The following is a 14030-nucleotide window of genomic DNA, read 5'->3' on the forward strand; positions in this document are numbered from 1 at the left end:
CATTGCAGCAGAAACTCTCTAACTTAAAATGTAAAAAAATTAATGTTTTATCTGTAACTTGTAAAGAGAGGGCTGATATCTGGTGAGCCCGATCTCTACCAAGTTGATAATATTCAGGTAATGCCAATATCTTTCATAAAACATTTTCAATGAACTTAACAGGCTGATCTTACTTTTGGCCAGATTGCCAAGAATCCATATTGCATTTTTGTGTGCAGTTTTCAAGTTGAAGCATTCTAGCCATCATCACATAAGTAGATTTTTGTAGTGCCGCCATTGATGTGTCATTTGCAGCTGCACTGTTGTCCAATTTAGACATTCTGGATTCTGCTTGATCAAGCCTAGCTGCAGTGCTCTACAGAATCCTGAAGCTAATCAACAGAATCTTTAATAGGCTTTTATAGCTTTTATTGTCCAGCCATCTTTTTGAGAGTTGACATTATTGGAATAGGTCAGTCATTAAAGCATGAGAAGCTTGAGTTGTGGGTCCATGCCCCACATTGGGCAAAAGAACTAGATGACCCTTGTGGTCCCCTCCAGCTCTACAATTCTATGATTCTAGAATCTTCAGCAATTCCCACTGTCCCTGCAGCCTGGTGAGAGGCTGGTGCCTGCAAGTTCGTGGCAGATGCACTTGAGTTTTAGATGCCATGATCTCACAGAAAATCACTCTTTGAAAAATAAGCACCTGCTTTCAGTCCACTGGTTCAGTTTGTGTAATTACCAGGCTATGTTTAAGCCCACAATTGCAGGAGTAACTGAAGAGTATATGAGTATGCCATCATTTGAAACCAGAAGTCAATTTTATATATATTGTGTGTGTGTGTGTGTGTGTGTGTGTGTGTATATATATATATATATATATATATATATATATATATATATATGTGCGCTGACTTGGGGGGGGCATAGCCCATCTCCCAGTATGAAATATAAAATTCAGTATATTAAATGTATTGATGAATTTATACTAAGAACAGAAGTGGGTTTAATAAAAAATCTATGCAAATAGATTTCAATTTTAAACTGTGTCATGAAAGCTGTGCCTCTGAATACCTTTTCACCTAATGGATAAAGTACACATTGTTTTCCTGAGAAACCAAAAATACTAGGAAGTCTATCTGAATGAATACAACTGAGTACTTAATATATTGGGTTGAAACCAGTTAAGTCATTCTTGGAGGAGATTGCATTGAAATTGGCAGATTAAAGTCAGTCAAGGCTAAACTGCAAGCCCATTGATTTCATAGGGTCTGTTTTGAGTATGACTAAATTGGATGCAATGCATTGGCTATTATCCTAAATTTTGACTTACAGGTTTTAATTTTTTTACAAACTTACTTTAGCAATGCTGTTGCTGGTGAGAGTGCGTTGGACAGAATGGCTTGTGGCCTTGGTGGAAAACTTGTTCTGCCTATGATAAAAGAACATATTATGCAAATGCTTCAGAATCGTAAGTAATTTAATTTTGGACTCAAGGCAGATGTTACAACATGCTAATCAGAGGGTAATGCTTCTGGTGCTGAGCTGTTAAAACAAGTGAAAAATGTCAGGCTTAAGTAACTTTGAAGCCAGTGGCAAGGTGCAATTTGTTCTTTCAGCAACAGTTCTGAGTGATCTGTAGTAGGCGCTTCTTGTGCAGTTATTGCTTGTAGGAGAAGAGAGCTATTAATTTTTCCTAATATTTAAAGGTTCTGGGAAAGGGATTGATTCTGTTCTGCAATCCAAGATTGTTCTTCATTGTGACTGTAAACCCTTCCTCCAATTCAAGGAGTGTCCCAAGTCTGTGAACAGGAGTATCAATGTGTCATTCTCCTTATTTGTCCAAACAAATAAATGGGTAGTAGGATTTCACTTGCCTGCCTTGCATTCTAACCTTTGCTGTAATGCAGGTGTGGAGAACTAGACCGAGTCAAATCCGTACTTTTCCCGGCCCCTGTGAGCTAACTTTCAGCATGTGAGCTAGACCACCAATCTGTTACCTGATGTCATAATTATGACATGTGATTGACAGCTTTCAAAGTCCAGTGGAAGTTGCTATAACAGCTGATCTTCATTTACAGGAATATACTTTGAAATCTGTGGAGGGGGAAATACTGCTAAAAGCAGAGCACTTAACCTATGGAAAGGGGAAAAAATCTGTTTTTAAACCACTGGAGGAAGCATGTGCTCCACTTTCCCAATTCACATTGCTTGTGGCTTTTGATATGGCAGAGCTTGGTTCCTTAATATCAGCTTACTAACCAGGATCTCAAACCACAATGTGCAGCTTGAGAGAGAAAAGGATAAAGGTTGTATTCACAGCTTAGAGTAAGAGAGAGAGCCACTGAAATTGGCTTGAAGACATTCATGTTATGTGTAAAAATATATTCCTAGTTTCTGTATGCTTTTTACTAAACAATATTGCTTCTATTCGATATATTTCAATGCAGCTGACTGGAAGTGTAGACATGCTGGCTTGATGGCTCTCTCAGCTATTGGCGAAGGCTGTCACCAACAGATGGAGGGGATTCTGAATGAAATAGTTGACTTGGTTTTGCTTTTTCTTCAGGACCCTGTAAGTTTTAAGCACTTGGCTTCTTCAAAGTTTGCATTTGATTCTTTTATGAATTTATTAATCAAAGCTAAATATTTCAGCACCCAAGAGTAAGATATGCAGCTTGCAATGCAATTGGTCAGATGGCTACAGACTTTGCACCAGGCTTCCAGAAAAAATTCCACGAGAAGGCAAGTAGCAAGCTATGTAATTCAATATCAACAAAATTCATTCTGAGACAGTTCACTCACAGTAGCCATCTGTGTTGTAGGTAATTGCAGCTCTTCTGCAGACCATGGAAGACCAAGGCAATCAGCGAGTTCAGGCTCATGCAGCCGCTGCTCTGATCAACTTTACTGAAGACTGTCCCAAATCACTGCTTATTCCTTACTTAGATAACTTAGTGAAGCATCTTCATTCCACTATGGTATTAAAATTGCAGGAGGTAAGACAATCAACTGGAGGATGATTTGAAAGCAGAATTGGTTTGACTAAAATCCTGCTTTGAGATTTCATGAAGTTTTTTTTAAAAAAAATAAATGTTTTTTTCTCCCAACAGCTGATTGAAAAAGGCACTAAGTTGGTTCTGGAACAGGTCGTTACATCCATTGCATCAGTTGCTGATACAGCAGAAGAAAAGTTTGTTCCATACTATGATTTATTTATGCCTTCTCTTAAACACATTGTTGAGAATGCTGTGCAGAAGGAACTTAGACTCTTGAGAGGGAAAACCATAGAATGCATCAGCTTAATTGGCCTTGCAGTAGGTAAAGAAAAGGTAAGTTACTAAGAATTAAATAAGCACCTATGTTTTCATGGGAGATAGCTTTGTGTGCGCAAATACCCCAGAATACCAGCAGCTGGGAATCGCAAGGGGGTAGAGTGCTGTTGCAGTCAGATACTGCTTTTGGGCTTCCCATAGGCATTTGGTTTGTTATTATGAGAGCAGGATACTGTACTCTATGGGCCATTGACCTGATGTAGCAAGCTCTTGTGTTATTAATGTATGCTGACTATTAATACTACTGCTAGTGGTTACAGGGAACCAGGCAGAGGGCATTCTCGGTAATGGTGCCCTCTCAGTTTTTCAGTTGTGTATTGTGACCTCCAGCCCCCAAAAAGTTTTATACCCCTGTCTTAGTACAACATGATCAAGCCTCAGTCAGCCCAAAGCTCACATGCTCCCCTCTTCTCCCACATAGCTAAGAGAAGGTTATTGAAGCTTTTGGTCTGTTTTTGATGTAACCACAGTTTCCTAGGTACTGTAAACCAGTGCATGCGCTTAAAACAATATTATTTAAGAAATCTAGCTTCAGAAACTATGGTTTGCAGTTGTCTTGTTTCAAACTGCCCATAGTTGGTGTTAGCTGCTGATAGTTGATGCAACAAACCACGGTTAACTGAAAAGATGCAAAAGCTCCCAAATTCGTCCTCAGTCACACAGCAGGAGTGGGGAGGGAGGGATTCCATAAGACCAAGTCATCCTCTGGCTCTTTGACTGTGTAGTGAACAGTATTGCATTCAAGCCAGGAGCAGCTGGCATGGTGAGGTGGTACTGTGAAGCCACACTCCCGAAACTGGCATCGCTGTCACGCATCAGAGTAAGGGCTGCGTGGATGCACTGACAGCTCTCTCTATGTGCCTTTTCAGCTAAAAATCTCACCCCTGTCCTAGTGAGCAGCTGCAACACTGGTGTCAGGAGGCTGCCCTGCCCAAGACATCTGAATGACCAGTTCTAATTCTTTATTAAGAAAGTTGTACACCTACAGCTAATCAGCCTGCCAGTTCTCCTACCCTTTGCAGACATGGGATGGAGTCCACAGCAAGGAGATGACTTTTCCGCACCTAAGCAAAAGTGCCCACATTCTTTATAAAGAAAACAACATGTATCATGTTGCCCAGATTCTCCCATTGCTCCCCCTGCCCAGATGAGAGCATAGGTGGCAAGTACCCAACTATTACAGATAGTTCCCCTTTCTGGGCTTAGAGCCCAGGACCCCAAGCCCACCGATATGGATAACATCAAAGCAAGCCAATTAGTTTATATCAAAGCAAGTGAATATAAGCATATATGAGCTCATTGCTACAATTACCAATTAATTGTAGAGTTATCTTGACTACCAAGATGGCATTAGCAGAGCTTCTATAACAGTTCATCTTTGGTTCAACACCCAAACTGAAAATAAATTTGGTTGTTTTATGTGTTTGGCTATTATTTTATGATTTTTGCTTAGAACCTTGTTATCTGCTGTATTTCAGGATGTAGTAGGCTCTCTCTGTAATAACTCATGAACTCACATTTTCTCCCGGGATTTCCAGGGTTTTTAAGATAGCATAAATGACTAATCTAAAGCTGGCATTCTAAATGAAGTAGGTTCTTAGAGGCCAACTAGATAGATCCTGTTTCTTCCCTGTGGTGTCAGATTTCTGTAGCTGATCTGGACTCTCCAGTTTAGTATGGATGGTGAACCCATGTTTATTTGCAACACTACTGTGGTGCTCTCATCTCCTTTCTGGTCTCTTATAAGAAACTATTGTCTTGAAGTGTAATCCATTCAGGCTGCTTTGGTGTGGCGACTGTTGCATTTGTGCAGGTGTTTGGATTGCATAACTGATTCCATCTGGCTCTACAATTCTTTTCTGAAATTTTGAATAAATATATGTTAACAGCAAGCAGCATCTGAATGCGCTTGTTTTCACTGCTTTTGATGTCACTTCAAATGTTCATAACTTCATTGCAGTGTTCTTGCATTGTTTGATTGAAACCAGGTTAAAACCATGAGTATTAAGCTTTTTACTTAGAAAATAACTATTTAGCCGCCCTGACATGATTTCTTGGTTCTTCCTATTTATAGTTCATGCAGGATGCATCAGATGTGATGCAGCTCTTGCTGAAAACACAGACTGACTTCAATGACCTGGAAGATGATGACCCTCAGGTACGTCAAAGCATTACTTTTACCTTTGAAAGCACCTTACTAGAGTATCTCATGCCTGTTGTCAGGGCGGTGGCTGTTTAGAAAGCTGATCCATACTTTGGCCAAAATTTCTGTTGCCACATGCATTTTTAATAGGATCTGTAGATTAAAAGGTTTCTGTGGCAATGTGACTTGTTTTAGTTTTAGCTTGGTTCGAGATTTCACTGTACGTAAGTGGCCCAAATCTGCCTTTTTCCAGTTGGTTGTATTTGGAGAAGGGAAAAGCTGCGGAACTAATGCTAGCTTTATACCAAACTAGCTAAAAGCTCATTGTGTGATAGACAGAGCAGAGATGAGATGGGAAAAAATCTGAGACCTTTCTCCAAGCCCATTCATCATTGTACTGGGTGATTAGTGAGTTCCAATCTTCAGTAGCTTCTGCATTCTGCATTTGTCCCGCTGCTCTCTGGAGTCACTTTTTCCTATAGTCACATTCCTTGCCTATAGGGACAGTTCATATACAGAAAATAGGATTCACTGGGGAAGCCAGATACGGAATGTGCTTTGTTTATAACACTGGTGTGGTGCAGTTCTGTGGTACTTTTCCTATATTTTTATCAATGCAGTATTCAGAAACCACTTTTGACTGGAGTCAAAAGTTTTGACTTTTTAATTTCCTGCTGAGTGTTGTGGCTCCAGTTGATTGCAGTTTTTGTTATCTAATGGGAGAGTGACTTTTGGCTACCGAGATGAAATGTTCCCTTCTCATTGTACCTCTGCCCATGAGCTTATTAGATGGCCTTGGGCAAGCTATTCTTTTTCAGCCTCACCCCTATCTGCAGTATGGGGACTTAGAACGCTCCCCCTAGAAATCTTCAAAACTACAATTTTGAAATGCTAAGGATTACTGCTCAGCTGTTGCCTATAGAAAATAATTCCTAACATCAATGTGAAGCATCTGTACCACTTAATTTTTAAGATGGGTTTGATTTTTGCTCAGCACAGGCAGTAATGCAACTTTTAAGAAAGTATGCTTGCAGAAAAGAAAAGTAAACAAAGGCTCTTAATTTTCAGATATCGTATATGATTTCTGCGTGGGCTAGAATGTGCAAGATCCTTGGAAAGGAATTCCAGCAGTACCTCCCTGTTGTGATGGGTCCTTTAATGAAAACTGCATCAATTAAGCCCGAAGTGGCTCTCCTTGACAGTAAGTTCTGAGACTTATTCCATTCTTAAATTAGCTGTAAGGAAGGGCACAGCTCTCCTAATCATTTTCTCTCTCGATAGCACAAGATATGGAGAACATGAGTGACGATGATGGCTGGGAATTTGTAAATCTGGGTGACCAGCAGAGTTTTGGTATCAAGACTGCAGGCCTTGAAGAAAAAGCAACTGCATGCCAGATGTTGGTGGGTACTATTTTGACCACACGGTTTGAACTGAAATCAGTATTCAGCAGTATGGAGGCCCTGAAGCTGGGGTAGACTGCAGCTCAGGAGCTGAATTTGGCTCATGGGGAATTAAAATTTAGGAGGGTGCAGCAAGAAGGGTGGCTCAGTAGGCTCTTTCGCACTATTAAAGATAGGGAGCATTTGCCCTTGGGAATAGAGAAGAGAAAGTAGGACCAATTTTAGTGAAGGAAGGGTATGGACAGACTAGATAACACTTGTGGAATGTTATTGTTGTTAAAAGATTTAATTGTTCTGTAAAGTCCAAGACTTGTATGAATGAATTAATCAGACAAAGTGCACCAACTTATCACAAGTGACACAAGAGCGTCCCATTTTCTTTTATCTTTGTAGGTATAGTTTTCCTGTTTGCTTAATTGTTTCTCATTATACCTGATGGTCATTTAACAATTGCGCAACAGTATTCCTTTTCTAAATTGCTTACATTTTTTTGTTTTAGGTTTGCTATGCCAAAGAGCTGAAAGAAGGATTTGTGGAGTACACAGAGCAAGTTGTAAAACTGATGGTTCCTTTGTTAAAATTCTATTTCCATGATGATATCCTTTTACAAGAATGTGTCTGTAAATGCCTTGTGAAGTTTTAATATTATAACCTGCAAAATGTTCACAAGTACTTTGATGTCATCCCGTAAGCCAGAGCTTCCCAGTTTGCTAAGTACTGGAACCCCCTGCTTTTCAAAAGCCAAGCCATGGATCCCCCATTTTCAAAAAAATTGATATCTCTGTGGTAGGTTTTGTAACATGAATGGTGCTACGGACCACCACCACCTCCAGCATCCATGGACCAACAGTTGGGAACCATTGCAGCTATTTGGAAGAGCTGCAAGATCTTGTCATTGAGGCAGGATAGAACTACAGAATCAGCATATTAAGAATCTTAAAGGGCTGTTAGAATGGTACCCCTCTTCTTTAAGGCTTTTCCATGGCAAATGTGCATAATTCTGCCTTGCTTTCCATATTTGGGGATGGGGAATCTCCAGCTTACAAGCTGAATGTGACCTATAGGATCTCCCCACCCAGCCCACAGCCTCCAAAATAACTACTTCCATTAATGCCACCAATGGGAACTTTTGTAAGCCTGATTGCCACATGGGGATGATTTTAAGATGGAGCGTCACAGCTGAGAAAGGCAGAGTTAAATCTCCTTTCTCCATGCACTGTAACATACATCACACACACACACACACAAAATGCCTCTCCACATATACTAGTTGGGCTCAAAAACAGCTTGTGCTGGTGGAAACTGATTTTTAAGCCTAATTATTTAGGTCAGGAAGAGGGGGTTGTTTGTAAGAATGAGGGAGTGTGTGAGTGAGTGAGTGGTTCTGAGTCTCGCCCAGTGTTGACATGCAGCCCAAACAAATTTCGCCAAAAGGGTTGTGGTCCTCAAGGGTTGTGGTCCTCCAAACCCTGGTGTAAAGGTAAAGGGACCCCTGACCATTAGGTTCAGTCATGGCCGACTCTGAGGTTGCGGCACTCATCTTGCTTTACTGGCCGAGGGAGCCGGCATTTGTCCACAGACAGCTTCCGGGTCATGTGGCCAGCATGACTTCTGGCAAATCAGAGCAGCACACGGAAACACTGTTTACCTTCCCGCCAGAGCGGTACCTATTTATCTACTTGCACTTTGTGCTTTCGAACTGCTAGGTTGGCAGGAGCAGGGACCGAGCCATGGGAGCTCACCCCGTGGCAGGGATTCGAACCGCCGACCTTCTGATTGGCAAGTCCTAGGCTCAGTGGTTTAACCCACAGCACCACCCGCATCCTTAAAACCCTGGTGTATAGGATTCTAATTTAGCTGTAGTGATGCAAAGGCCTATATTCAGTTAAGGCAACACTGAAGGATCACACCACCAGTTTTGAACATTATGTGGAAGTGTTTTACTAATTTACCTTCATTTTGAAAGGATAGGCAATATTTTTATTTTTTTAAGCGTTTATTAATTTTCCAATAAAAACATCCAATTAACATATCAAATCCAATAAAAATAAAAAGCTAAAATAAAAAAGTCCAATTGTCTTCCAAATTGTAATAATTTTTGTTTTGGCTTCCCACGGTCTGAATTCCGAAGCGCATTCAACATCATAGTCCTGCCTCATCATCCTCAATGTTTTTCATAATTCCATATCCAATTTTTTTCCTCCACGTTTTGACTCTGGTTCTGCGATCCTCATTCATGGCAGAAAACAGATACTTTTTTTTCTATGGAGTGCAGATTTATCCGTATATTGTACTCTTTCAACTGTTTTTGTTTTTTCATCGCACCGCTTCATTTAATTGCATCCAATTTCAAAGTTCTGTCCAGCTCTTTGAGAATTGTTATTTTGGCAGCTCCCAAATCGTTGATCTTTCCCGTCCAGGTGTTATCAAAGAAACGGAGAGAAACCTCCTTCTGAAACCTCCTTGTTGATTTATTCTTAAACAGACTGTTTGCAATGTAGCCATATATCAGACAGTTAGCAATCGGCCTTTGGAATCCAACCAATCCCCCCTCCGGGCCCTAGAGGGGGGCTGCCAGACATCCATTTAGCCCTCTCTCTTGCTCATAATAAAAAAAACATCTTTTTGCAATCAGTTGTATATATAATATTGTTTCCAGTCCTTTATGACCACTTTTTGAAGAGCAATTTAGGTTCTTAATGAGGCTTGGCATGCATTACGGATTGTTGATGTCAGATAGGCAATATTTAAACACCTTTTCAAATGTAAAATTGCTAAGCACTATACTATTTATCCTTCCATGTTGTCCAAAATGTAATCCAGGAATCAATATTGTTTACCCAGATTTTTTAAAATGTGCTCTACTTTGTTTTTTACTTCGTTGAGTGGAATCAAATTGTAGCAGATATATAATGCTCTTTGCTTATTTGTAATTTAAAATCGAGTCCTAGGATTCTGAACTGAGAAAAGTGAGATTCAATCATAGCCTCAAGACGGAAACTATATGGTTGGTGGTTGTCTGACAGTGGTTTAAAAGTGTTTGGCATTCATTTACCTTAATGAATTCAACGTGTTCGTGTGGCAGCTGCAGAATCTATGCCTTTGCTCCTGGAATGTGCAAGAGTTCGTGGCCCAGAATACCTCACGCAGATGTGGCATTTTATGTGTGATGCCCTTATCAAGGCCATAGGGACAGAACCTGACTCAGATGTGCTGTCAGAAATAATGCATTCTTTTGCCAAGGTAATATTTTACTTTGCATGAGCTACCTTTCCTGTCTCTCTGAATAGAAAATGTTATATTTTCAGTAAGGATAAATAAAAGAGAATTTAAATTAATATTTTTAATGTCCTAGTGCTCATGTTTTATCTGAATTTGAGCAAGCAGGTGCAAATAGCTATAAGCCTTAGGCTCACACTCCCCCTCCTTACAAGAAGCAATTAGAAATATTCACCTGTTGTAGCAAAACACTAAGCCCTAACTAAAAGTAAAACGTTCTATTTGGCTCTAACGGAGACGAAGGGAAGAGGGAAAGATGAACCTGGAGATCTTTATATATTCCCAATCTTGTCTAAGAATTTTTGTGCAAAGGCAAAGCAGTGAAACCGAGTATATTTAGCAATCAACTTTAGGTGCCTTGTGATTGAGATTATATTGTTTGTGAATTTCTTTTGAAAGACATAAAATTGTCAAACAAACTTGCTAGTTTTCTTACAAAACTGATGCAACAGCGAAAGGTTGTTAAAGTTTAAATGGTTAGTGTTTTCTTACTGTACAAGAATATACCGGTAAACCTATCTAGCCTTGCATTGAAAACTGGTAATCCGAATTAGGTAGATTTAGATATTTATTTAGTTTGCAATTTAAGTGATTAGATTAGTGCATGGAAAGTCCCTGTTGGGGATTGATTGATTTAAACTTTATTTTTATGCAAGTACTTAAAAAAGACCATAATCATAGTGGGTAATCTTTGAGATGACAATTCTTTCACAAGAAGGAATGACTTTTCTAAGATTGTGTTTGTTCATAATCTAAAAGCAATAAAAGGGAAATTTAATTTAATTAAAGCTCATACTATTAATATTTTACACAAACTTTGTAATATAGCCTATAAAATGAAGTAGAGAGAAGCAAGTACACCAGCTTGAGTTCTTTGGAGGAAAGGTGGGATGTAAACAATATGATTAGTTATTTATATTATTATATATAGAGTGTTTTGGAAAGTGTTACTTGAAATGGTTTGAACATCATTTTTCAAGTTGATGAACTTTTATTTCATTAGTGTATTGAAGTAATGGGAGATGGCTGCCTTAACAATGAACACTTTGAAGAACTTGGGGGAATATTGAAAGGAAAACTAGAAGAGCACTTTAAAAATCAAGAATTAAGGCAAGGTAAGCTTAATTAAGGGTGCTTAATGTCATCCAAATATTTCTCAAGGCACAGCTCCTAAATTTTACTAACAATGGTTCACAAAAAAGAGGTAAATAAGTAATATGTATGGTGGACCACAGCCTATACTATTGATAAACACTGTGGTCAAGTGCCAGCCCACGAAAGCACTAAATTCCTTAAACAATATAATTCTATATCTATCTCAGTAGCTACAGCAATATTTTTTAGTAAAGCTTGATACAGCTTTTTTTTATATACTTAATATATAAACATATATTTAATATGCAGCTGAATATTCAGAATTTCCAAGCTGAATAAGAAAAATTAAAATTCATTCTAGAAACATGAAACTACCTTAACTTGTTTCGGGATAGGTTGCTATTTATTCCTGCACGTCATCATCCAAGGGTCCTTCTATCCTTTTTAGAGCAAATCTCCCATCCCTTGGGTTGATCTACCAAATAATTGCCCTCTGCTCCTTTTCTACAGCTTTCTTCTTGCAGCAAACCTGAACATTTCTGAAAGCAGCCATGCTAATACATTAACAATTTGCTTTTTAATTAGTGAAAAGGCAAGATGAAGATTACGATGAGCAAGTTGAAGAGTCACTGCAAGATGAAGTAAGTCTTCTGTTGGTTGTCTTCACAAATAGAATATTCTTAAAAGCCATTTCATATTACGAAATGGTGCTATCGCTTTTCCTCATGCCCGATTTGCAGATAATTTTCATGTTCTTTGGGAAGCTTCTATCAAGTAAAAACCTAATAGTCTTGGGTAGGCAGTGCAAAGGAGACAAACTTTCTAGATTCTCTGAGGTGCCACTCCACAACATGCCGGAAGAAAGTAGATTGTGGAGTAACTATTGATGGGAGACTGATTTGGGGAACATCACATCCTTCTGGCATGCTTCCAAACATCTTCTATGGCAGTAGATCACAGGCTGTTTCTTTCAATAGGACTCTAGGCCTAGCAACGACCTTGAATCTACAGAAACATCCAGATCATCTTGGAAACAATGTAGGACTGGCCCTGACTTGATGGAGCCAGTGCCTACTGATCTTATGACAGGAAATTGACCATACACAATAACACACATGAATATGGCCATCTCTTCCTGATACTGTTCCTTGGGGCCCAGTTCTGGAGAACTGGTGCCCAGGGTTCCACAATTCTACTTGTCATGGCAAGCATTGAACTATCATCTGGCAAGGGTGATAGGCACCAGACTTCCTCCCAGTTTCAAGAGCTGGAGATTAGGGATGGGGATCATCCCCACTGTTGGCGCAGCACCCTGGAAGCACTCAAAGCACCTCCAAAGTGCTGCACAATTCCAGAGACACAGAAGCAAATTAATAAACCCTCAGAGAGACAGAATAAAGTCCAGCCTTCCTGGGGAGTTGCTGTGTTTCTGATGCACTTTGGAACGCCTCTGCACCAAAATATGGCCCAAGACTCCTCTCTAGCTTTGAACAGATGAATGTCCCTATTTTGGGTTAGGCTAGCAGGGTGCATTGCCTCTCCATCTTGAAATGTAACACTGAGGGAGAGGGGTATTATCCCTCGCCTTGGGATGCATGCCACGGATGAGACTCTGGATCTGGCAACCACAAATTTGCTTGATATCTGCCAGCGGTCACAGCATCCCCATCTTTGTGGCAACTATCTGGTACCCATTAAAATATTACATTTAGATTTTCTTATACATTGCTGTAAGCAGTCTTAGAAACCAAGTTTGTATGACATAGCCTCATCGAGCAAATACTGCCCCTGCCGACCTGCCAACAGCAACTATTTTAGGGGACTTTGTAGTAGGATGTAGGGTTTACTTCTGAGTAAGCATGCATAAGGTTGTGCTGGAAGTCCATGACAAGTTGTTTCAGATCAGATATTGAATTACTTTCCGGTTGTGGATTAATATGACAGAAACGTTGATACCTTTATTATGGTGGATTAAGGCATGCATTGCAGATGCCTAGGACCATGATATTTATTTCCAAGTTTAAGTCTGTGCACAATATCTGCAGGGCTCTCCTTCATAATGCTTGCCTTGGTTTTGTCAAGGTACATTTATTCCCTTCCAAAAAGCACTTGTTGGGTCTTTGTTTTCCGTGGCCCAGGGAGTTGTCGTGAAAGGGTACAGTAATGGCACTGCTTTTGGGTGAGGGGGCAGCTTGTGCTGTTCTGCCTCAATCGGTGGTTCTACAGATTTCTTAGCTGAACTGGGATTGGGTTTATGTAATGGGGGGCAGAGTTAACCCAGTGTTTTCCAGGTGAGTTCTTCCAAAGCAGGTGTTAGATGCAGTCTTGATCAGTTTTTTAGTATTTCAAAATGTTAGCACACTAGTGTGTACACTGGTACCTCGGGTTACATACACTTCAGATTACACACACTCCGCTAACCCAGAAATAGTGCTTCAGGTTAAGAACTTTGCTTCAGGATGAGAACAGAAATCATGCTCCGGCGGCGCGGCAGCAGCAGGAGGCCCCATTAGCTAAAGTGGTGCTTCACGTTAAGAACAGTTTCAGGTTAAGTACGGACCTCCGGGACGAATTAAGTTCTTAACCCGAGGTACCACTAAATGCAAAATAATAAAGAACTTTGATAGGAGTATAACCCATCTTGCAGTGTGGTCTCTGAAAGAAATTCCCAAGCGAATATCCATTTGGCTGTTTCTTTTTCTTCATTTCATTGGTTTCCAATGTAAAGCTACTGGTAGGAGCTGTCCTGGCCTTTTCTTTCTAAGGGCTGTTCCCCTTTCCTCCCTTTTCTTC

General features: G+C 40.0%; 1 protein-coding gene across 1 annotated transcript in view; it reads left to right on the forward strand.

Moving 5' to 3' along the window:
- The window catches only part of IPO5 (importin 5), a 36039-nt gene that overhangs the window by 14771 nt on the left and 7238 nt on the right, over positions 1 to 14030 (forward strand). The window contains exons 10-21 of the mRNA XM_083735231.1: positions 1347 to 1453; positions 2433 to 2557; positions 2638 to 2727; positions 2808 to 2981; positions 3096 to 3314; positions 5392 to 5475; positions 6529 to 6661; positions 6742 to 6863; positions 7363 to 7459; positions 9934 to 10106; positions 11146 to 11257; positions 11823 to 11878. Of these exons, the coding sequence (XP_083591357.1) occupies positions 1347 to 1453; positions 2433 to 2557; positions 2638 to 2727; positions 2808 to 2981; positions 3096 to 3314; positions 5392 to 5475; positions 6529 to 6661; positions 6742 to 6863; positions 7363 to 7459; positions 9934 to 10106; positions 11146 to 11257; positions 11823 to 11878 (1492 nt within the window). The remainder of the gene's footprint in view (positions 1 to 1346; positions 1454 to 2432; positions 2558 to 2637; positions 2728 to 2807; positions 2982 to 3095; positions 3315 to 5391; positions 5476 to 6528; positions 6662 to 6741; positions 6864 to 7362; positions 7460 to 9933; positions 10107 to 11145; positions 11258 to 11822; positions 11879 to 14030) is intronic.

This window comes from Podarcis gaigeae (assembly GCF_964106915.1).
Source record: "Podarcis gaigeae genome assembly, chromosome: 4".
NCBI lineage: Eukaryota > Metazoa > Chordata > Lepidosauria > Squamata > Lacertidae > Podarcis > Podarcis gaigeae.